This window comes from Podarcis pityusensis (assembly GCF_964106645.2).
Source record: "Podarcis pityusensis genome assembly, chromosome: 1".
Lineage (NCBI taxonomy): Eukaryota > Metazoa > Chordata > Lepidosauria > Squamata > Lacertidae > Podarcis > Podarcis pityusensis.
The window spans coordinates 23,298,955-23,324,533 of NC_138028.1; the positions used below are offsets into that span (position 1 = coordinate 23,298,955).

At 41.1% G+C, this 25,579-nt stretch overlaps 2 protein-coding genes across 4 annotated transcripts in view; both read left to right on the forward strand.

Annotated features, from left to right (window-relative positions):
* Positions 1 to 16,410, forward strand: part of RPS6KA5 (ribosomal protein S6 kinase A5) — a 46,246-nt gene extending 29,836 nt beyond the window's left edge. The window contains exons 14-17 of the mRNA XM_081022230.1: positions 968 to 1,159; positions 3,009 to 3,168; positions 5,052 to 5,215; positions 7,183 to 16,410. Coding sequence (XP_080878356.1) covers positions 968 to 1,159; positions 3,009 to 3,168; positions 5,052 to 5,215; positions 7,183 to 7,422 — 756 coding nt within the window. The 3' untranslated portion in view covers positions 7,423 to 16,410. The remainder of the gene's footprint in view (positions 1 to 967; positions 1,160 to 3,008; positions 3,169 to 5,051; positions 5,216 to 7,182) is intronic.
* Positions 16,411 to 20,499: 4,089 nt separating this feature from the next.
* TTC7B (tetratricopeptide repeat domain 7B) overlaps positions 20,500 to 25,579 on the forward strand; it is a 105,515-nt gene continuing 100,435 nt past the window's right edge. For 2 of the 3 annotated variants that reach the window (XM_081017471.1, XM_081017472.1), the window contains exon 1: positions 20,500 to 20,678. In XM_081017471.1, coding sequence (XP_080873597.1) covers positions 20,558 to 20,678 — 121 coding nt within the window. In that variant the 5' untranslated portion in view covers positions 20,500 to 20,557. The remainder of the gene's footprint in view (positions 20,679 to 25,579) is intronic. The other variant, XM_081017473.1, reaches the window with a different exon arrangement.

Sequence of the window (25,579 nt, forward strand, 5' to 3'; positions counted from 1 at the left end):
GCGAATGCAGGCTTTCGCTGAAGCCTGGATAGCGAGAGGGGTCGGTGCGCACCGACCCCTCTCGCTCTCTAGGCTTCAGGAGAGCCCCAGCGCCAGCCCCACAAGCTCGGGGGCAGCGGGGAGGCGGAACGCCGCCATCCCGCTGTCTCCCGATGTGGTTTGGAGGCTGACGGCGGGGAGACGTGTGCTTCTCCCTGCCGCCAGCCCTGCAAGCTCGGGGGACAGTGGGGAGGCGCAGCGCGCCTTCCCGCTGTCCCCGGACCTGGTCTGAAGGCTGGCGGCGGGGAGAAGAGCGCTTCTCACCGCTTCCGGACCCACAAGCTCCAGGGACAGCGGGGAGGCGCAGCGCACCTTCCCGCTGTCCCCGGACCTGGTCTGAAGGCTGGCGGCAGGGAGAAGAGCGGGGAGAAGAGCGCCTGGGGGGGAAATAATTTTTTTCCCTTTATTTCCCCCTCCCCCCCCAAAACCAGGTGTGTCCTATGGGCCAGTGCGTCCTATGGGGCGAAAAATACGGTACTTCTAACAATGTGTGCTTAAACTATGGAATTCCCTCCTGTAGGATGTAGTGATAGCCACTAATTTGGATGGATTTAATAGCAGATTAGACAAATTAATGGAGGATAGCACTTTCAATGAATACTAGCCATGACAGCTACTATGTTCCACCTCACTGTCAGAGGCAGTGTGCCTCTGAATACCAGTTGCTGGGAATCGCAAGTGGGGAGAGCACTATTGTGCTCATTGTCTGCTTGCAAGCACTCCATAGGCATCTGACTGCCCACTGGACTAGGTGTGTCTTCGGCCTGATCCAGCCAGACTTTTCCTACGTTTTTATGATGTGAGTTGTGGTCTAATATCTGCAGAGCTACAGGTTCCACATCCCTAACAGAAGGCATAACTGCTGTTATCTCAAGTATATAAAAATAAAGAATCTTGCAAATCTCTAATTTTATTTTCTCTCTCTTAGAATTTATTATTTACAGATGAAAATGATGGTTCAGAAATAAAAATAATTGATTTTGGATTTGCCCGCTTAAAGCCACCTGACAATCAGCCTCTTAAAACGCCGTGTTTTACTCTTCATTATGCTGCACCAGAGCTCTTAAATCATAATGGTTATGATGAATCATGTGATCTCTGGAGTTTGGGAGTGATTTTGGTAAGCTAATTGCTCATTTTATTCTGCATTTTTAAATAACTGACAAGCATTTGGTCAGATTGCTAGTGGAAAAGGGTTGCTTATAAAGTCCCCAGATTAAAGTATGAGTGCTGACCATTAGTCAGTGGAATGTATATTTACTGGTCTTGTGCAGATATAATATCTTAATCATAGTTAAGAGGGGAGGGATTGAATTCAGCCTTAGCTTTTTGCAAATCAAAGGCTTTAGATCCATTCCCACTGACAGAAGTAGGGAGTTACAACACTGGCAAAAGTGGGAGAGGAGGCAATTTTCATTTGAGTGGAGTGAAAATGTTCTCAGGTGGGATATGAAGTCCCTCTAATGCGTGAAGGCAAGATTGCTAATTTAGAGGACTTTGCTCACATCCAGCTACCTACCACTAGTTTTATTCCTGCTTTCATGCCAAGAGGTTGCGTCCCAAACTTGTCTTTCTGCTTTGTTCAGGCATTTCTGCCCTTTTGGTGAGTTCTCAGTTGTGTCTGTGTGGTGTTTATTGTCTCTTTAGCTCCCAGACAGTGCTACAGCAGTTTTAGAGAAGACTTTGGCCAGAGTCAAGAGACAACCACTTAAAATTAAAGGTAGCCCATAAGCACTGCATTCTTTCAGCCTGCTTAGTGACATCAGTTCCTCAACGGGCATCACTGTCAAGTGTTCAGGGAGCTGTGCCTTTAACTGAGGAACAATTTCCCTCTGTCATTCCTTCCATTGTACCCCTGATAATGATAACTGACAAGACTACTTTGACTGTCAGCAAAAAAAGCAGTAAGAAGGCAGTGGATAAAAAGGTGGGCCACCAGAGGGAGTTTGGCCATGTGCATTCAGACATGACCTGAGCCTATGTTCTTCTGTGTTCCCTGTGGTTTGTTTCATATTTGTCTATGTGTGGGATTTCACAGCTTAGATGGTTGTATACTGGTAGGAGCTGGCTGGATGTGAGCAAGGCCCTTTAAATTACAGTAGTTGTACTTCTGCCTTCAAGTGCTAAGGGGAGCTCTCATCTGAGAGCATCTTATCACTCAAAAGAATAATCCTTTTCATATAAGACCACTGGTCCTTTTCTACTGATTACGCTGCCCCCTTGCAGTCACCACATACCTTTCCAGAGGGTCCAGAATTGGCCAAGTGAGTCATTAAGCAGGTGCAAGGGGTTGCAGGGCGAGGAGGTAGTGGCAAAAATCCCTCCCACTGGTGGGAATGCCCTCTCAGTGGAACTCCATGCAAGTGATGCTCCTGCTGACAGGAGGAAAGCTTGGATCTGAGTTAAGGAGTGGACCATAGAACCACACACTTTTCCATAGCAGCTTTGCTTAAGCACGATTTGATAATCAAGTTCAAATCATAGGTAATCAAGAAATCTCATTAGTCTTAAGCACAGTTAATACCTGTTGTGACATATCCCTTAACTATGCCTAGTGCAGGGTGTGTAATGCAGGAGGGGAACGTGTGATACATCATCTGGCTACTGAGCTCTTAATAATGACTAAGAGAGAATGTCTGTATGTTTTTCTGCATGGCCCACCGTTAATAGAAATAACACCAAAAGGATAGTATATTTGATGCTGGAGATTTTATCACTTGGTTTCAGGAAAATTTACTGAACCTCAACTGTTCTGTAACTTCTGAAAATATTATTTTAAATTGTGTGGACATGTGAAAATTGTCCTGTTTCCTCCCTAATATAAAGTAAATTGCTTAGCTAACTGTAGATTGGATATGGCACGTTTAATTTGTGTGTGTGTTTGTGTATACATTTCTCTCTCACTCACACACAGACATACACACACTCCTATATGTAGTAGTGATTCAGAATTTTTCATTTTTGAAAAGTATACAATGCTCTCAGGACAAGTACCCTTCCAGTCTCAAGATAAAAATGTAACATGCACAAGTGCATTGGAAATTATGAAGAAAATTAAAAGAGGAGAGTTCTCTTTTGAAGGAGATGCTTGGAAGAATGTCTCTCAGGAAGCCAAAGATTTGATACAAGGTATATATATTGACCCATAATTTCTTTACTATGTTTCTAGCAATTCTTGTAACTGTTAGTAGTATAATTCTATAATATAGAATAATTCTTTAATATAGTAGTATAATTCTTGAAATTAATTAAAATGAAGATGACTAAGGAAGATAGTATAATACGTACAATTGCCTGTGATTTAATTGACTCATTTGACCCTAATCTAATGTGTCTGCACCAATCTTTTGCTGACAAGCTTCAGTTAATCTCTTATACCCCAAAATTTTAAGTGTGAAAGTTGAAACAAAATATTTGGATAGTTTGGTTAGGGGAAACTTTTGAAGACAAAATAGTTAGAAAACAGTATAAGGATTTAAATTGATATGAATCATTGATTTAGATCTGCAGTAAAAAAAAGTCTTCTTCCCCGAATTGCTCTTTTCTACTTCTTGCTTCTTTGGCCCAGCTCCACCTTCAGAAAGCCAAGTAGCAAGTAAAATTGAAATGTTTATGATTAATAGGTAGATCGGCCAGGTGAAAAAGAGGACAGTTGTGTAGTTTAATAGTTCTATAGAACACTGGTCCTCAGCTGGTGGGTCAGGATCCAGTAGTGCAGCGGTTCTCAACCTGTGGGTCCCCAGATGTTGTTCGACTACAACTCCCATCATCCCTGAGCTCTGGCCTTCCTAGCTAGGGTTGATGGGAGTTGTAGTTCAACAACATCTGGGGACCCACAGGTTGAGAAAGGCTGCAATAGTGGTTTGCAGCCTGATCCACTGTGAGTTGTAACAGGAGCATTACCACCATGCAAATGTATGGTAAAATAATAATAAATGGGAACCCAAATGGGTTATAAGTGGGTCCCATACAGTGGTGCCTCGCAAGACGAAATTAATCCGTTCCGCGAGTATCTTCGTCTAGCGGTTTTTTTGTCTTGCGAAGCAACCCTATTAGCGGATTAGCGCTATTAGCGGTTTAGCGGCTATTAAAGGCTTAGCTGCTTAGCGGCTTAGCTGCTAAAAGGCTATTAAAGGCTTAGCGGCTTAGAAAAGGGGGGGGGAGCGAAAAAAAATCTCAAGACTCGCAAGACATTTTTGTCTTGCGAAGCAAGCCCATAGGGAAATTCGTCCTGCGAAGTGCATTGAAAAACGGAAAACCCTTTCGTCTAGCGGGTTTTCCGTCTTGCGAGGCATTCGTCTTGTGGGGCACCACTGTATCTGAAAAGGTTAAGGATACATGCTGTGGGTGAAGGAATTTCAGCAGATATAGCTGACTGATTGAAGCAAGGTTTGATAGTTACTGGGAAGACTAGAGCATTTTGTTTTCATCAGGTGAAAATAAAATGCCTAGAGCTAGTAGCTAGAGTATAAACATTCATATCTGAGAAATGATCAAATTTGTTATTTGTTACATAGGTTTTTTGAACTCATTGTTTCTGGGAGGGGGATTGATTTAGGTTAGATATTGACTTGAGCTAACATGCTTATATCCTTTTTTTAATATTAACAAGTTATATGTAAGGGAAACATGGTATTTGCAGTTTTTTTAAACTAAAAATCTGATACATTTTAATCATTTACTTTTATACACCCTGTTAAATAAAGTTTGGAGTTCATACACTTCAGGATAGCTGCTGTCGTGATAATTTAATCTTATTTCCTAGATGTTATGAAATGATTCCATGCAACTTCTACAAATACTCAATAAATACTGTTATAAACTATTTATTTAATAATGATGCTCAGAGTATATTCAAGATTGATTTGTATGATTCTAAACTCTAAATTTAAAGTTATAAGCTGGATTGTTGAAGCAGTTCATTTTTGTTTATGGGTTTGGTATTCCTTATTTAATATTCATTTATAAACTGTGGTTCATTGATTTAAGAATGTCTAATAAATTCCTATTAGGACTTCTTACAGTGGATCCAAATAAGAGAATTAAAATGACCAGTTTGAGATACAATGAATGGCTTCAAGATGGTAGCCAACTGTCATCCAACCCGTTAATGACTCCAGACAATTTAGGATCTTCAGGAGCTGCTGGACACTCTTATGTCAAAGCAACCTTTAATGTAAGCTCATATAGTCTTACTTTCTAAACATTAAACCATGTGCTTCTTTTGTCAGCCTATCATTTAAAGTGGGATGCACTTTAGTTCCATATACATTCAGAAATGTCTACAGCTTTATCTCAAACTGAGGATTCTTCACCTTGACCCCTGCTTTCTCTGTTAGTCCCAGTGGGGTTCTTGAACATGTGGATCGTGATGTAAAACTGGGAGAATAGTGTGGGGGGAGGAGTAAATTGGAAGAGTTAACACTCAAACTACTGTTGAAAAAACCTTTGAGACATCAGGTCCTGTTTCTGGTTCTGCCAATAGTTGTCTGCCCCGAAGGTAATGATCTCCCTTACAAAATCTGCTCACTTGTTCTTCTGGCTTAAGCCAGGGCTGCATTTATATATCAAACTAAATGTAAATAAAAATTAAATAAATTTTGTTGTTTATACCCCGCCCATCTGGCTGTGTTTCCCCAGCCACTCTAGGTAGCTTCTAGCAAAAACATATAAAATAATAAAATGTCAGACATAAAAACTTCGCTGAACAAGGCTGCCTTAAGATGTTTTCTAAAAGTTATGTAATTCTTTATCTCCCTGACATTTGATGGGAGGGTGTTCCATAGGGAGGGCGCCACTGCTGAGAAGGCCCTCTGCCTGGTTCCCTGTAACTTTACTTCTTACAGTGAGGGAATCACCAGAAGACTCTCAGAAGAGGACCTCAGTGTCCATTCTGAATGATGGAGGTGGAGACACTCCTTCAGCTATACTGGGCCAAGGCCATTTAGGGCTTTAAAAGTCAGTACCAACACTTTGAATTGTGCTTGGAAACATACTGGCAGCCTGTGAAGATCCTTTAGGACTGGTGTTATATGGTCTCGGCAGCCACTCTCAGTCACCAGTCTAGCTGCCACATTTTGGATTAGTTGTAGTTTCCAAGTCACCTTCAAAGGTAGCCCCACATAGAGTGCATTGCAGTAATGCAAGCAGGAGATAACCAGAGCATGTACTACTCTGGTGAGACAGTCTGCAGGCAGGTAGGGTCTCAGTCAGCATCCGAGATGGAGCTGGTAGGCAGCTGCCTTGAGATGCTAAGAGAATAGAATATACAAGTATTATAAAGATTATAATAATAATACAAACATTATGACACCCATCTTTTGAGATTCAGAATCTGCATTAACGAAGGATAAAGGTACGCTGAAAAGAGCATTTTCTAAATCCAACCTTCTATAGTTCTTTTCCTCAAAAGTACTTCTTAAACTAATTTTTGAAACCTAAACCAAATTCTCTTCCATTCCTTACTATTATTTGAGAAAGATGGTACCCTTCCCCCAAACCCTGTGCAACTCCCACAAAGCTAATAAGTTGTCAACTCTTATGCCCCAGCAGCCATTTCTGTCACCAAATCTACAACTGACTCCAGGCCTCATATTTAGCCAAGATATGGACTAAGCCCCTCAAATGGGTGTCAGAAGGCCTTAGTGTCACCACATTGTGTTTGATAGCTGCTGAGGTTCCAGCATCACTGATGCTTACTCTGCCCCAACCTTTAAAGCTGCATTTGCACTGGGTCTAGGTCTGACATGTAAAGGTGTGAGTCCATCAGAATGTAGTTTGCCTAGGACCTCTTGGCACAGCCCCTGACACTAATAAGTATTTCCGGAAGAAATGGTGGAATGAATTAGGCTTGTTGCTTGTAGTATGGAAGCCTACCTCTCTCTCTGCTTTTAGGATACCTACCATTTGTGAAACTGCCAGGAACAATAGGTAAATTTACATTAGAAGCTAGGATTGTAGCCTACAACAATATTAAATGGTATATTAATTGTTGGGTATTTAATCAAGTCTTTTTGCTAAAAATATTTTGAAGTCCGTAATGCAATTCTTTAGGGGAAATATTCTTAATACTTTCATATTTAAGCAACTATAAAAACTGGTTTCAGTTTGAATATACACAAATGCATTTATCTTTTAAAATAGGCCTTTAACAAATATAAGAGGGAAGGATTTTGCCTACAGAATGTTGACAAGGCACCTCTTGCAAAAAGAAGGAAGATGAAAAAAACAAGTACAAGTACCGAGACTCGAAGCAGTTCCAGTGAAAGTTCTCATTCTTCTTCTTCTCATTCGCATGGTAAAACTACTCCTACAAAGACCCTGCAGCCAGCAATTCCTGCAGACAGCAATAATCCAGAGAGCATCTTCCAATTCTCTGACTGAAAAACAGAGATTTGCTCTGATGAAGAATTTGCTGGCATATGCATTCCTTTAAAAAGAGTGTTTATATGTGTATGGAAAATCCAACTGATACCCTTTTGCTGATGGAAGGACTTCTGATCCAGTGGAGGTGTCCACTAAAATAGGGGAGGCATTCATTAACTCTGTTCTGGAGTGTCCCCCAACTCTCTGGTGCAGATTCTTGGGGTGGGCACTGGAGACTGAGATGGGGAACTCAGTAAGAATTGAATCTCATCTCTTCTGTTAGCAAATGCCTCTGCGGGATCAAAAATCCTTCCGTAAGCACAAGATCACTTGTTGGATTCTGCCCATAACTTAAAGGCACACATTTTATTTTCTACTCTTTTGTTTCAGTCCTAGTCTGAAATAGGACATTTTAAAATACTGCTGTGGTTATAACCAGCATTGAAGTTGTTGAAGCTATTAATGAACAAAACTTGGGGTGGAGTTCAACATCATACTAAGAAAACATTTTCCACCAGCACAATAATTTTTGCTTGCCAGACAGAACCATCTCCCCTCTCCCCCCCCCCCCCCATGTGCTGTTCTGGGGGTTCTCCCAACTCTCCACATTTGTGGGAGGAGCGGGCAGGGCACATGGGGGGAGGAGAAGAGGGGGGAAGCCCAATTGTGCTACCGGGAGTCCCAGAACTGGCTTCTACAAGCACACTGGGTTAGTTGAATCCAGCCCTTGTAGTCCTTTGAGGTAACTGGACATGCAAAATGGGCTTTCTCATTGCTAGTTAAGGAAATATAGTTTCATAAGCTCTCAGAACTCCATTTACTAGCAGTGACTGTCCAGGATTCATGCAGACATCTTAATTAAGGCTGGTTTTCTTTGGAAATTTCTGTATATTAGAAAGATGACAGTATGATTTTAAGAGTCTTGAAACATAATGGCCAGGATAAAAAATAGTGGCTTCCCCATATGCAGCAGCTTTTGTCCTTATGCAGGTTTCCTGCATAAGGAAAATCAAGTCACATCCAAAGATAATTTTCAGCATGTGAAATGGATGCACAAATCCTTGCACAATACACAGGCAACATTTTTGCTGTTCAGGGCTTGGCAACTAGTATGCAGAACTTTGTGATTACTTCTTCTGTAGATTTTGGCCATTTCCTATTTTCTATTTTCAACGACTTTTGGGGTTTTTTAATAGCTTCTAATACAGTACTTATAAAAGGAACTTACTGTTTTCTTAGCATTCAGTGCTAAAAACATGTCAAGATTTTCTGAACAAATAGGTTTATCTTATATATTTATGCCTCGTTGCTAAATATAAAAATGATTTTCTCTTAATTGCAAATTCTATATTCCTGCTATCATGTGTGGGTCCAAAAATTAAGCATGCTGTGATATATCTGACAGTGTGCTATCTAGTTGTAGCATAATATTAGAGGTTTTAATGATACGTAATGCTTACGCATGATTTGGTACACCTATAATTGCATTTGGTGAGTAGCTGAACAAAGTGAAAAATGCCTTTTGGAGATGCTGTGTAACTTGGAGATGCTCTAGTAACTTCAGTGAGAATTATGAACTTATTACATCATTCTGCTTTGCAATATTAAGCTTTTGTTTTCTTGCCATGATTTCCATACCTATACGCAATACTCTTCAGATTTTGCCTCCTCTCATGTTGGGGCATGTTTTGACTTTAAACCATATATGCACTGGGAAAACTAAAGGGATATTCTATCAAACACTGTGCTTCACATTTGTACACTGTGTTTGTAATACGGTAAGATTTCCTACCGTAGCTGTAATATATTTGGAATCATAAATATGACTTACTGATGCATTTAAAATGGTAATATTTTTAATTGTGAAGCATAATTTCTCAACATATGCAGAGCACTTCTACAGCACCTGTGCTCCAGTCTTGCAAAAAGTTATTGAGTAGTCCCATTGTGAATTCTTTGGGGCAGTTTATTTGCATGATCAGAGAACATCTGGTCGTTTGTAAAAACACCTTGCTGCATTGTAAAATAAACTAGATCCAAATCCTATGCAAAAATTATATATATATATATATATATATATATGGCTTGTTTACAAAGTTGCATCTATTATCAGTGTTTTGAGAAACCTAATGCAGGCTTACCTATGGAAATTGGTGGAAAACTGTCTTGAAAAGAGTATATTTTTCTGTGTTGCTGTAGTGTAATTGGTAGCACTTGCATCAGGAATGAGATAAATGGTCCAAGAGGTATTTTTTGTGTGGCTTTCTAGATTCTTGTCAGCATTCTTGCAATCAAGTTGTCATTTACGGAAAAGTTAAGATTCTAGCTCTTGTTGTAAAAGTAGCCTTGCAGATCTAGTGATAGAAACTAGAAGGCTTGTAATTTAGCAACAGATGAGCAGTGTGATCTTTTGCATGTTTGTTAATGCATGCTTACTTAAAAGCACAAGCTGCTGAGTTCAATGAAGCTTAACTGACTAGCAAAGATCATATAATTGCAACCATAATTATTTTGTCCCTTGAGGTGGCTTAAGTGACTTAATCATTTGACATCCTAATCTGAGTTTGTTCACATTTGGAGTTGTTAATTCCAAGATCCATACAGCACAGAATTAACACAGCTTGTTCACCAGATGTGCCTTGGCTTCCACACTGTGTTTAGGAACTTAAATTATGCCTGCAGTCTATATATTCAAACATGGACGGGACAGAAGCTTGTACTGCTTTTCTTTCTTTCTTTTTTCATTTTTTAAGGCAGATAAGCTGGAAGACTTACAAGTTTCCAGTATGGCCCTGGTGCTAAAGAAGTGGCACATCTTTGAGTCTGATAAGTTCTCACAGTTTATTTGTATGAATTACTTAGGCTGTAGTCTTTTGCATACTTATTTGGAAGTAAGCCCCATTGAATTCATTGGGGCCTAATTCTGAGTAAATATGCATAGGATTGTGCTCTTAATTGAATCCTTTGAGATAAATTGCCACAGAGTTTCTAAGCTGATGGAAAATATGAAAACTATTGTTTACATTATCCGGATCTTTATATTTTAAAGTTTTATGTGATGATAGCACAAATAACTTAAAGTAGTAGTTTAAGTTAAGCTGTTCAGTACTATGCCAGCATTTAGTTTGGATTCACTTGCTGAATCTTTCTTTGAGAATATGACCTTCCCTCCCCACACCCCCCCCCCATTGTATTGACCTATACAATGGAACATTTTCTCTGTAATAAATCAAGGCGTCATGATTATGCAAAAAGCACCAATTAATAGATGAAAGCTGTTTTAGTGTTCAGTAAATTAAACAGAAATGTTTTGCTATACTTCTTTTGATTTTCCATTTCACTTTTAAGATTGATTAAAATGTGTACTTTTAAAATAAAATCCTAGTGGCTCAGCAGATTAAATTGCAATGCGATGAGCCCTAGTTTAAATTTATATATAGTTTAAAATAATTATTTTAAAAAAATCTAGTCCCTTTTGGAGAAATCCAAATAAATGGTGTTTTATATTAGAATAGTTTCATTGATATTTGGTAGGACTTCATAAAATGTGCAGAGTAAAATAATGATTTAATTTCTCAGGAAAAAGGGGAGTTTGTATTTCCATTGTTCTCTTGCACAGGCAGCTATCAAGAAAGATCGTGAACATTTTTGTACTCTTGGGAGCGGATTTTATCTGATAAAAGCATAAGTGGGTGCAGAGCACAACTTTCATTATGTTTTTGTTCAAACAGATATGTTTTCAAAATTTTGAATGTGTACACTATATAATTTTATTGGTTACATTTTGAAATAGGTATAATATGCTAAGTAGAGAAAGTAGTATAATAATATTGATTAGAGATTAAGTGGTACAGATGCAGTTGTGTTGCCATAAATGCTTTTATGGTATTGTTACTTGCATCGGACAATTAATTAAATAAAATGTTATTACTTTAAGTTGATAGAAAAAAAATACTAAAAGCGTGAAGCAAATAATTTCTTATGGCTTAATCCTGTTTAGTGTTCAGTCTTTCAGGCAAATGGATATTGTTTCCTGTCCGCAGTGCAACAGAACTGGGGGCAGGGCTGTGGATGACTCCCTTCTCTGACTAATTTGTTAATTGATTCTCCAGGACACCAGTAAGGTTGGTGCAATATTATTTTAGTAAACTCCTCCAGTGAAGCTAGAAAACTTTGTTTTTCTTTGTTTTCATTTCAAGAAAAAATGTTATAATATATTTACAGAGAAAATATTTGTATCAGGTATACATAAAAACAATCCATATACACTATTACATGGAGGAAGCAGGGAAGATGTGATTTTGAGGAACCAGGCAGGGCGGGGGCGTTGCAAGGAAAAGGGGAAATAAATGACATTTTCCATCTGCCTTTGGGAGAATTCTGTTCTGGGCAAATCTGGATCCTACCTGATAAACCAAACAAGGATAAAATGTAAACCCCAAATTTTATATGATTAATCAGGGTTTCTTTTCTACTAGAGTAAGCAGTGTAAACACACAGATACTGGTATGGCTAAATATATAATTTTCTGTTGTGTTTATCTTAAGGCTTATATTGCTACAAAATAGAAGATAATGTTGATTTGTGGCATGAAACAGAATTGTTATGATAGTTATCTGTGTGCAAAGCTTGTTCCCCTTAATTGGTTTTGTGTCCTTCACTAGTTAATGTTTTTATGCTAAAATCCTTTACATGGTTAACTGGGAGTAAGCTCCCTTGAACTCTGTGGGATTCATTGCTGAGTAAATATACATAGGATTGTGTTATCCATAATCCTGCATAGTCAATTGAATGTTTAATCAGTTGAACTAAAATCAAAACAATAGGCTTTATTTACTTCCATCTCCTTTTTTATTGACTTAGTCCATCCAGCCCAGTACAGTCTGAGTGGCAGTAGTAGATCTCCAGGATCTAAGGCAAGGCTCTTTTCCAGTCCTGCTACTAGAGATTATTTAAACTGAGTTGGAAACACCCCCTTTCTAGTCAATTGTGGCACTAATATAGAAGAGTTTGCCACAAAAGGTTGATGTGTTAGGTGACATAATACAATTCCGACACCCTTATTTGTAATCCAGTTAGCTCCATTTTAAGCATGTTTGTTCAACTTGCTGAGAATTTTCTGTCCTTTTCTATTGTCAAAATATAATAAATGAAAGCATATTGTTTGCTAGATGTTAAAGATATGCACTAATTAGTCCCTAAAATTTCTAAATAAAGTTCTTAATTATGACAAATATTTAGAAACAGCATAGCCAGATCTTATATGCTGTTTTAGGCTTATGCAAAAGGCATGAACTGAAAGATGTATAGATGGATAAAAAGTACGTTAAATGTTCATTGGGATATTTCTAGAAGTTTAGGAATAATTAGTGCTTTAAAAGTGCTTTTGTTTTTAAAGCCAAGAAATCTTTTTGATTGATTGGTCTCTCCAGTTTTATATTTTATATTTATATAAATTCTTCTTACAACTGCCACTCCTCTTCAGACTAGCCCAATAGCACATTCCGTGTCATCTGTCCTGCATCCCTCTATGGGTGACACTGCATGTTTGGCCAAACCTTCTCCATGGGATTGGGAGACTCTTCAGAACAGTGAGGGTGGTGGCGTAAACAGGGTGGAGCACTTAGAAATCTCTTGAGGAAGCCTCAGCCATTTTAAAGTGGTAGAATGAATGGGAAGGATGAAAAAGCCATGTCTCGAGAGAGCTGCAACTGCTTGCAGCATATTTATTTTTGTGGTGGAAGAAAGTTTGCTTTGCACAATGGAAGGGGATGTATCCAGCACATTTAAAAAAAATAAAATCAGTACAAGTTCTCCCAGAATAATTGGGAGATTGATTTTTCACATTTCCAGTGATGTTATAAGCACATCTTTAGATGCTTATGATGCTTGTACAATCCCCTTCCTCAAAACACTTGCAGTGACAATGGAAATGCTAACTGCTGGGGGGGGGGGGAGTGATATCCCCTAACCAACGACCAGCATAAGAGATAAGTATGTTCCTGAGATACTGTCACAAACATCATTTTGACTGTAATTAATTTGGATGGCTTTAAGAGCAGGTTAGACAAATCCATGGAATACAATGCTGTATCAGTGGCTACTAGCCATGCTGCCTCCACTGTCAGAGGCAATATGAATGCCAGTTGCTGGGAACTGAAGGTGGGCAGAGTGCTGTTGTGCTTGTGTCCAGCTTGCAGGCTTCCCAGAGGCATTTGGTTGGCCACTAGGAACAGGACTTTGGACTGGATGGGCCATTGGCCTGATCCGAAAGGCACGTCTTTGGACCATTGGCTTGTCTTATGCTCCTAGCAACTCCAGAGTTTTGTACTGGTACGTTCTTCAGAGTATGTGCTACAGTTCACCTACTTGGCATGTGTAGCAGATCAGGGTAAATAGTGTTCCATAATGGTTTTATAGATTTTAAAGATTTTATAGATTTGGTAAATCAGAAAAATAAGAATTGAAAGGAAAACTAATACTATAAGAGAGAGAGCTTGTCTCTTAAATTGTGACATTTCATTTTTAAAGGTTACACCCAAGAATAATGACACTTCTAAATAACTTATTTTTACATTTGTAACATGAGGCACAATTTTGGTGTGTACTCTTGAACATAATTCCCCCCCTCTTTATTCTAAAATGAATGGGTTTCTTAACAATTTTATTTCCTTTTCTTTGCGTTGTTACTCCTTTATTTCTGAAAGCACTTGGATATAACTCCCTAATAGTTACCACAACATTAGTCAGAGTTCTCCAAATATCCTTTATTAACAAATGCTATTTGTGTTGTTCTAGGAGATAGTGTATTATTTATTGTATCTGTATTTATGTATAATGTACAGTTGAAACCCACAACACATTTCCAAGTGTATTGTGGTAAATGTAATGAAGCAGTGTAGGATAAATAGTGGGGGTTTTCTGTAAATGAACGATCTTCTTATCTCCTATTAAAACATATGTAGAGTCAAAGTACACGTGTAACATGGAAATCAGTGTGGGTCCTTCCCACACCCTGATCCAGTGACAGGATTGTAGTCCTTATGTAGCAGATTAGCTTGATAAGAGGCACCTGAATTAATCCTTGACTGTAAAGGTCTGAAGTCAAGGTGAAGCAACTAAAAAAAACATGGACACCTCTAGCACCAATAACCTGGAGGAAATGGGAATCTGGACTGAGTTGGTAGACCCATGATTCACCTGCTTGGTGAATGCATAGACTATGCCTGCCTTAAATTTAGGAAGAAATCAATATACGGTATCCTAATTCGATAAAATGCTGTGGAAACATGGAAAAGGGATTGTCAGGCTGCTTCCTCCCCATAACCAGCTCTGCCCATTTTGAGTACAAAAGCAGCTTTGGCATGAAGACCTATTTGATCATCATGGTTGGATAGTTTCTAGGATCAGGGTATAAGAATAATTTTTCCCTTTGCTGTTGGCCTTTCAAAATGATCAGATGTGCTCATGTAACTTTATGAACGCTCTGTCGCATCAGGAAAGGGGCATATGGGAGTTCTGGTAATTCAGCAAGTGCATTCCACTAGTCTTCTATGTCAGTCTGAGTAGAGCATCTGACTGCTTTAAACCACTGCTGTTTTTAGCTTTTGTAATTGGATTGCTTTATTTGTATCTTGGACATTTGTTTTACAGTCTTAACTATATTTTGTAAGCTGCCTTGGGAGGGCTTTGCCCTGAAAAGCAGTATATAAGTACTATTATAGAAGTCTGCAATCCTAATCTAAATTACCTATTAGAAAGCCCCATTGAGTTCAGTAGGATTTACTTCTGAGTAGGCATGGCTAGGGTTGCACTGTAAGTGTGTTTAATGGTGTGTGTTAAACTTGAGACTAATTTCTCATATGCTGAGGCTACTGTGGGTACAACTGATGGATGTGACTATATATAGGAAAACACATCAGGAAAAGGGAAGAAAATAGAACAAGGTGCATCTGAAGTACTGAGTAAGCTGGAAGCTGTTGACAGAGGATTGCATTGTGAAGCACAAGCTTTTGCTTTGCTTAAGGAGATAACTATTTTTAAACATTTAACTGTAGATCAAATAAGCAAGATCTTTGTGGTTTTCACAAAGAACCTGCTTGTTTTGTAAACTTTAACACTCTACAGTACTGATATTTTAAATGTATATTTCCTTCGTACGTTATCTCTTTCTATTTGTGAAGTTGTTAATATATAACATTTTGGGAACTATGATAGAAACATATCTATCCATAGAATATCTTTTTTTAAATATGCAAACTTTGTACCATGATAGAATTTTAATTTTAATTATTAATTTACAGGTTCTTATTAGATATATAATAGGTTTTTTCTTTGTTTCATGCAAATATAATATATACAATAAAGGCTTTTATTCAGACATCTTCCCAAAGTGTAATATTTATATGGTTTATATGCAAACAATTAACAGTAGTTTTAAAATGTTGGGATTGTTTCATTCTAGCTGGGCTAGAACTTGCTAACTTATTGTGTACAGTGGAACATAGGCTCCTTTAGAATTATTTTGATGAAAGAAAAATTTATGTGTTTTTCCTCCTCCAGCATCCCAATCCCCAGGGTTACATATATATCACACATTAAGCTGTGTTAATCTTTCTTGGATTCTTTATTACTGTTACAGTCGATACTGCCATTCAACAGTTTCTAAATACTGTACACAAATTAAGGGATTTTATATTATTTACTTTTAATTGTCAGTGTTGACAAGTATTTGTGTAAATGTTAACAAAGATGCATGCTTTTTACATGTCTTTAATTTGGTCTCCCTTTATTTGGCAAGTCTTGAATGAGTTGTATCAACTTCAAAAAGCAACAAAGTTGAAACTTGCATTTGTCAAAAAATAAAGTCTTGAAGTTTGCTGAAATGTTTTATGTGTGGATTTAAATTTTAAAAGCAGTAAGGGCTTATTACAATTTCATAACTGTGCATATGTTCAAATATATTTGTTCTACCCTCAAAAAATAAACTTGTCTGTGTACAAAGTACTACATGTGTCATCAGTTTATTTGTTAACTTATCAACAGTGTATTCTTTGTAGTGTACACTTTGCTGAAATACTAGTGTTCTTTACACTTCTAAAACTAAGAACCAGATGTTGGGGGTGGAAAATGTTAGATTTACATCACTGCTGGAGCTAAGGCCCTTTCACCCCAGTGCCTTGCAGGCTAGGGTCAATGCAGCTGGCCCAGGCTGCTGCTCAGCTGGAGGGCAGGAGGGCTCCCCCAACCCCAGCTGGGCTAGCCCCAAGACCTTTGCAGCATCAGGTTTTGCTCAACTGGGGTGTAGTAGAATCCTCCCCCCACCCCAGCTGGGTGATCCAATGCTCCTGAAGCACCGGGGTCACTCAGATGTGGGGGCAGTTTTGCGGAGCCCCCATCCCGCTGCCGGCTTGGGCAAGCCAGTGCCAGACTGGGCTAAATGCTTGGCTGGGTGGTCCTCAGATAACCCCCCCTCCAAAAAAATCCTGCAGCAACACACACCCCAAGACAAATATTTTCCGCAGCCCAAGAAAATGCAAGGAACATTAGTTGGTAAGACTGCAATCTTAAACACAAGAGAGCACATGCTAGTATAGCTATGCTTCCTTATTTTCAGTGGCTTCTGGTTTTGAATGGATACACTTCTGATTTGAACTTTTATTCATTTGCATTCTACGCAGAAGTGGGATTTTGGTGCAACACACATGCAATCTGAGCAGCTTTACACATCTGTACTACATACCCCAGGGTTGGGGAGCTTGTGGCTCTCCATATATTACTAGACTTCAGCTCTCCTCACCTTTAACTACGCTGCCTGAGGCTTATGGGAGCTGGAGACAACCATCTGAAGGGCCACGGGTTCTCCACTCTGGATGTCTGTACACAACTAAATCCATACGACAAGCCCAGGGATCATTGCAGTAATATTCTCTGTTTATCACAAGTGGCTCTTTCATTTTCCTTTTGCAGGGACTAGAGGGACAAACTGCTGTAAAACTGAAAAACAAAGTTCTTACTCAGAAGATGGCAGACAGAACACAACATCAAGGCAATTGTGCATGTGCAGGGCAGCCTATTCGTCTTTGAGAGATATGTGTACACACATGATTTTGCAGCTTTGGATCCCAGTTCCAGTGTGAACTGGAAGTAGAGTAGGGTAGTGTTGCAGAAAAGTGATGCCTCTCTTAAATGCTTCCTTTCTTTGGAGAATGGGTAGAACCCTCCAGCCTATTACTGATCGTTGCTTTTGAACTAGACTTCTGCTAGACCAGGCATAGGCAAACTCAGCCCTCCAGATGTTTTGAGTCTACAATTCCAATAATCCCTGACCACTGGTCCTGTTAGCTAGGGATGGTGGGAGTTGTAGTCCCAAAACATCTGGAGGGCCAAGTTTGCCTATGCCTGTGCTAGACTTACTAAGAACTTACTAGGTATATATTTCTCAACCACATCCATCTGGCAGAGTAGCTCAATGTGGAATACGAGGGTCTTTCTTTGTATTAAAAAACACCCTGTATCTGTTGAAATTCCTTATATACATAACTATTAAAGGGACAGCGTAACCTCCTGCCCCTGCATGCTCACATTGCCTAGGGCTTGGAAACATGCCCTTGTGGTTAAAAACAAAATAGAACATAAGCAGAGCCTCCTAAATCAGGCCAGTAGCCTATCTAGTCCAATATCCTTTGGTGGCCAACCAGATGGCTGTGGGAAACCCAAAAGCAAGATTCAAGCACCAGAGCACTCCGCGCTCCTGTGGTTCCCAGCATCTCATATTCAGAAGCATTGCTGCCTCCAGCTGTGGGGCCAGAGCATAGACATGATGGTTAGTAGCCTCTGATAGCTCTCTCCTCCATGCATTTGTCCTCTTAAAGTCATCAAGCTTGGTGGCCAGGCACTCTCATGCAGGCCTCAGGCAGCAGATTTTGGAGTACCATTAACAAGCAGCTTGGCAGATGTTTTGTTACCATTTTTTACCACCATGAAGGCATTGCCTGGATATTGTGTTTATATATAAACAAGCAAACAAAATTAGTTTTATGCCAGAAGTACAATCTTTACCTTATGGACTCTGTTTCTGCCACAGCATGATTATGACCTGACACGATAACTGTCCCCTTCCATTGCATGGGGACAAGGGCTTTGTGGCTAACACCAGTTCAGGGTGTTTGTCATTCAAATTTTTGTTTTTATTGGATGTGTAATACCAGTCCAATTCAAAATTGGGTTTGTAATGGCCAGAATTCTCCTTAATGCAACACCACTGTAGGCAGCATGTATATCTACCCTATATGGAGCACTGTGTCCAATTCTGGACACCACAATTTAAGGAGGATGTTGACAAGTTAAAACGTGTACCAAGGAGGGCAACCAAGATGATCAAGGGTCTGGAAAGCAAGCCTTATGAGGAGCGGTTGAGGGAGCTGGGTATGTTTAGCCTGAAAAAGAGGAGATATGATAGCCATCTTCCAATATCTCAAGGGCGTTCACATGGAAGATGGAGCAAGCTTCTTTTCTCCTGCCCTGGAGAGTAGGACCCAGATCAATGGATTCAAGTTGCAAGAAAGGAGACCAGGAAGAACTTTCTGACAGTAAGAGCTGTTCAACAGGGGACCAGTCTCCCTCAGGAGGTTGTGGACGCTCCTCCTTTTGAGGTTTTTAAGCAGAGGCTGGATGACCATCTGCCATGGATACTTTAGCTGATATTTCTGCATTGCAGGGGGTTGGATTAAATGACCCTAGGGGTCCCTTCCAACTTTATAATTCTATGATTTCTAAGTAAGTCCCTGTGACCTCAGGTCAGTGGCTACCGCACTGCAGCCTTCACCAGCAAGCCACCTTTCAAAGCACGACAACTCGCGTCAGCAACAGCCAATAAAGGTGAGGGTTGTGGCCACAAGCATCTGGAAGGCATCAGGCGGGCGAGGGCAGTTCTGGTGGGTGCTTTGAGGCTTGTACCTTCAGCCTTTTAAGCTGGCCAGAGAACCTCTTGTTCTGATGCTGCAACCAGCTGGCTCAACTCCCCCCCAGCTACCCCTCTGGGGGAAAAATGAGAGTAACATGAGAAGGAAGGGAAGACTGGTGATCATTACAAACCCTCCAGGTGCCCCAATTTTCCAGGGACAGTCCCGGATTTACAGAAGCCGTCCCGGTTTCTGATTTGATCCCGGAATGTCCTGCTTTTCCTTAGGAAGTCTCTATTTTCATTGGAGAAATCTTGGGAGGGTATGGAGTTAGGCAACCCCCTGAACCAAGGAGATAAGCAGCTATATAACCTTTAGAAGACACCCCTGCATGGGGAAGTTGTTTAATGTTTAATTATTTTTTTACATATGTTGAAAGGCACTCAGAGTGGCTGAGGCAACCCAGTCAGATGGGTGGGGTATTATTATTAATCAGTGTTTTTTCTTTGTTACGATTCACATTTTGTGAATCTAAGTTTGGCCTCATTGAAGGGCAGTATTTCAATATGAGTAGAAAATGAGAGTACCCCTAATCATTTTTTAAAGAAAAGAAGCACTCATAATAATTAATAGAATAAGATGTTCCTATTTTCATCTGAGAAATGCTATGCTGCCTGTTTAGCAGTAATAATAAACCATTCATTCATTCATCTGAGAAATGCTGGAGGATCTGTACTGAACCGAGGCATCAGTTATTATTATTATTATTATTAGTTGTTTGTTTGTTTGTTTGTAGGTATTGCTTTCCCCCTACAACTCTACAAATATCTGTGTCTATATAATTTTATTTCTTCTCAATATGAACACCGTCAGATGGTCAATATTAGTTGCCTCCCCCAGCCCTGAGGAAAGAAGGAGCCGAGCACAGCAAGCAGCTCTGGCGACTGAGCTCTTCTCCCGCCCGTCCCGTTTTTCCCGCCCAAGGAGCCGCTCCTCCCTTTCCTCCTCCTCCTCCTCCGCCCGCGCCGCCCCCGCCCCCGCCTCGTTCCTCCGAGCCGCCCGGCAGGTGGCGCTGCAGCGAGCGGCGCTCGGCTCCCCCTCCGGTTCCCGTTCCGGGGCCGCAGCCGGGCTCGTTCCGCGCCGACAAGGCGCCCGCTGCTACTGCTGCTGCCGCCGCCGCCGCGCCCCCTGCCCCCACCCCTGGCCGGCCCCCGCGGCGCCCGGAGGCCGCCCAGCCTCCCCTTGCCGCCATGGCCACCAAGAAAGGGGGTTCGCGGCTGGAGACCGAGATCGAGAGGTGCCGCTCCGAGTGCCAGTGGGAGAGGATCCCCGAGCTCGTCAAGCAGCTCTCGGCCAAGCTCATCGCGAACGGTGCGGCCCTGCGAGGGGGGGGGGCGGGGGGAAAGGAAGCCGCGGGGCCGGACCCCCCTCCCTGACCCACCTGCTCCTCCTCCGGCGAGGGTGGAAGGCGCAGGGGCGGTGGAGGCAGAGCTTCCCCCCAAGTAGGCAGCCGCGGTGCGTCAGGGGATGGGTGCCCTCGCGTGGCAGCGGGCAGCCCGCCTTATCGGTTGCACAACAACAAGAGGGGCGCCTCTGGGCATGTGCAGAATGCGGCCCTCCGCCGCCGCCGGGCCACATGAGCGCCCCTGAGGGCAGAGGCTCCCAGGTCGGAGGGGACGGCGTCGGCGTCCTGCCCTTCCCCACAGAGGAAGCTCTGGGTGCTCAATTGAGTGGGGTGGCGGGTGGCACTTCTGTGACCCCTTCCCCCAGGCTGTGGGTGGTCCCCTGCCACCTGAGGTGCCTTGTGTTTTTGCGTGTTGATGCTGCAGAGTGATGTCGGTAGTCTGTGCATGCTATACGGTATCTCTCTCTCTCCTTTAATATCGTCCCCTGGCATAAAGTCTGAAGTATCTTGGGTTGAAAACTGGCAGGGAATTTCCTGCGGTTAATACTGTGGTGTTAGGCGAGCCTCAAATTTAAGCCTCGAAGAGCAGCCTTAGGGTGTGAACTGATGGTTCTGGTTTGTTTATTTTATTGGTCAGATGCTCTAATGCTTCCGTTTTATTTGTTTCATACATGCAAGGAGTTGCGTATAAGTATTTATGCCTTCAGGTCTTTGACGATGGTGCTGAAACAGCGTGCACCTGTGTGATTTTATCTAATAGAGGTCTAAGGACTTCTGGCTAAAGCTTTTTAAGCTTGCATCTCATCTGAACACCAGGTAGAGTTTCCTGCCACTTAACCAGAATTAGTGTCTCCATAATTTGGCATTAGCAAAAAGGACTTTTCCAGGGAGGCCTGAGAATCTGTGGCTTGCTTGGCAAGTAACAATAGCATCAATGAGTGAGTGTGCTGGGAGGAAATCACAGCCACTTCACTCCTCCCCTGGTTTTGGTACCTCTGCAATACCAGGAGCTAAACCATGGTTTGTTTTAGCGTCATGTATTAACCTGGGCTCATTATTTGTTCAGCTCCATAGAAGCCAAGGTTTGCTCATGCCTTAGCTTCAATTTCCATAATTTCAGTACTCCCCACACAGAGAAATTGTGGCTGGATCTGCTCATTTTGACTGGCCCTCTAAATGGTTTCCCTGTTTGAGAAATTGATCTCATAGTATCACTAATATTGATATAGTATAACTAATATTGACAATCTGACAATGTTCATACTGAGGAACAATAAAATTATATAGACGCAGACATTTATGAGCCCTAGAATAGGAATACATTCATTGAAGAGTTGTAGGGGGAAAGCAATATCTAAAAACAACAACCAAAAACTTCTATCAGGTTGTACTGCCAGGGCCTATAAAAAGAAAGTTATGAGTTGTTCACTTAACATGAGGAAACAATGATAAACCTGTTCCTCTTTCATGTGTTGGGTAATGTTTGCTTTAACTAATAAAAAGTGGAAACATAAGGTTAAGTTAAAGACCCCTGGATGGTTAAGTTTAGTCAAAGGTGACTGTGGGATGGAGCGCTCATCTTGTTTCAGGCCGAGGGAGCTGGCGTTTGTACACAGACAGCTTTCCGGGTCATGTGGCCAGCATGACTAAACCGCTTCTGGCATACAGAGGACCGTGATGAGTGCTAAAGTGCACGGAAACGCTGTTTACGTTCCCCCCACAGCGGTACCTATTTATCCACTTGCACTAGTGTGCTTTTGAACTGCTAGGTTGGCAGAAGCTGGGACAAAGCAACAGGAGCTCACCACTGTCGTGCGGATTCGAACCACTGACCTTCCGATCGGCAAGCCCAAGAGGCTCAGTGATTAAGACCACAGCGCTATCTGTGTCCCAGTGGAAACAGAATACAATACTGAACACCCCTTGATGGGATTCTGATGCATTGAGCTATGACGTAAAATAGTCTTTCTTTCTGTAAGCAGGGTACTGGAATTGGGAATTTGATCAGTCTAAAAAGATTTGGTCCAATATCGGTCATGCATTTTAAAAAACCTTTGTATGGGATCAACAAAGATGGTAACTATCAACAGGTTTCATATATAAGCTTCTTACAAAAGAGAGAGAGAGAGCTGTTGTTGTAAAACGGTAATTATTAATTCATGTTTATTCCACCCCTCCTCCAAGAAGCTCATGATACCTTATGGAGCCCTTTTATTCTGACAACAACCCTGTGAGGTAGCTTAGACTAAGGCTGGGTAGGTGACTAGTCTAACCACTGTCTGATGTGCTTCATGGTTGAGTGAGGATTTAAGCCTATGGCCCCCTGGTTCCAGCCTCATCCTTTGTTCACTATGCTGTGGCCATTGCCACCTATAGCTGTGTTCCTGTTTGAATATGCCTATACAGGTGTCCTCCCACTTAACATGGGGTTTATGTTCCAGGCCCCCACATGCATAAGTGAAATCGCTTAAAGTGTGGAGCTTCCCAGTATAATAGGGAGGGTGTGTGTGTGTGGGGGGGAGAGAGACTCATCCTGGAAATCGCTTGGGGCCACTGTTCAACCTGTCCCGAGCCTGCCTGCCTATGGGGAGCTGCTGCATGTGGCGTTGGCTGGAAGGGAGAATGCCGAGAAGGGCATCCAGCAAAACTGGTGCCAGGATGGGGTGTGGATGCGCAGCAGAGATGGGGAGAAGGAGCCTCCTGCCCCGCACTGCTGGTTGATCAAAGGCCGCCTTCCCTCTCCTGAGCAACTTCAGGGCAGTAGCTCCAGTGTGGGAGCTACTCCAGTAGAGCCTGTGTGGTGTAGTGGTTAAGAGCAGTGGACTCGTAATCTGGTGAACCGGGTTCGTGTCCCCGCTCCTCTACATGCAGCTGCTGGGTGACCTTGGGCTAGTCACACTTCTCTGAAGTCTCTCAGCCCCACTCACCTCACAGGGTGTTTGTTGTGGGGGAGGAAGGGAAAGGAGATTGTTAGCCGCTTTGAGACTCCTTTGGCTAGTGATAAAGTGGGATATCAAATCCAAACACTTCTTCTCCAAGTAAGGAAAGGCCTGTTCATTCATTCATTCATTTTGCAGCGACCTGCATAAATGCAGTTGTGCACAAGTAGGATGCACATAAGGATTTGTGTAAAAAGGTAAAAGATAAAGGACCCCTGGACGGTTAAGTCCGGTCAAAGGTGACTATGTACCTGTATTTATATCATGGAGCTAATATGAGAAGTTGTGTGATGCTTCTAGGCTTGCCCATGATTGCTGCCATAATGATTAATTTCACCATAATGACATTTTTACATGTAAGCTGCCATCTACACAGTGGCATTTTTGGAATATTTGACAATATTAGACTGGTCAGTTGCACAGCTTGTCAGCCCTATAGTTAAGAGTGTGTTGTTATATGCAACTGTAAGTCCTGAAAATAACCTTTTTTAAATTAAAAAAAAATCCTCTATGTTAATGTAGCATTTGCTGTTATAAATTGCAAGGTGGTCGTTAGCTACTGTGAACATTTGTGGTGTAGTACTTTCAGTCTTTAGTACAGTGTCTTTCAGAATGTATTACAGGGAGCCGTGGGATTCTTGAAAGAGAAGCTATATAAAATTCTTAATAAATAATAAAATAAGAAGGAACAACTTTTAAAGAAGAACCTTAAGCATGTATATGAAGAAGTAAGTCCCACTTTTTCCAGTGGGATTTACTTCCCAGTCCACGTGTTTTGTTTAGCAGACTTAGGTTGCAAGCTTATACAATTAACTTGGAAGTAAAAGTGGAACTTCCTTTTGAATAAGCATGTTTGGATCAGACAGGCTCTAATTATATGTACATACTTGGAAATAAGTTTTACTGAAATGAATAATTTGTAGTGGGCAGCTGCAAGCTATAAAAATAATGTTAGTGTGGAAAGAAACATTTGCAGCTATCACTTCAGTTGAACCACAAACCTCTGTTAACATGATTATTTAAAATTCCAGATTGTCATTATTTTTGGTTGGCCTTCAAACATGTACCGGCTAATTCAAATTGCATTGCTCCCCCCAAATCAGACTTTTTGTGATAAGGAAAGTGATTGGGGTGACGACACTGGAATGAATGGGATAACTTAATATAACCTTAACAAATTGGAATGAATGAACAACTAAATATTTATTGTTATCTAACCTTCCTGCAAATATGTGCAAATAAATCTGGATTAATGTCCAATAAACTGGTCATTTGGAAGCAACTTAACAAGCTTTACTAAAGCTATGTTGGTCTTTTCACATGTGCACTCACAAGGTCCTACACACTTGCCACCAACCAAGAAGTACAGTAGTTACTACTGAAGATTATAAGATATAACTTACGAATCTCTATGTAGAAGGAGGCAGTTTTCTGCTCAAAAAAGAGTAAGGCTTGAATGAGGTTTCCATAGCATTTGATCATATATTTTTTTACATCTTCATATCTACATGTTACTCCCTCCCCAACTAGCTCTTTTATTTCTTGTAAACAAGTCTGTTAACTGATTAAAAAGCCAAAAACACCAAGTGTGCTGACAAGATTAGAGGATACGAATATGTCATTAAACCTATCTTCATTGATTGTGTGCATTTGATATTTTGAGTTCCAGTATGCTTTGGTTTAGTGAAGCATTCCAGGCTTGTGGTTATTAGTAGTACTATCTGCAGAGGGGTATTGAGAGCTTTTCCATCAACAGCGATTCTCATACCAATGGCTTTAAAGGCTTTTAGAGGATATTTGAGATACCACACTTCTCTTGTAGCAAAGCACTCTGTGGTATTCCAGTACTGCTGCCCGTTTAGTTACGATATCCCTCCAGGCATTCTTTTAAGTAAGCTTCTCTGTTTATGTTTTGGAGTAAGGGAAAG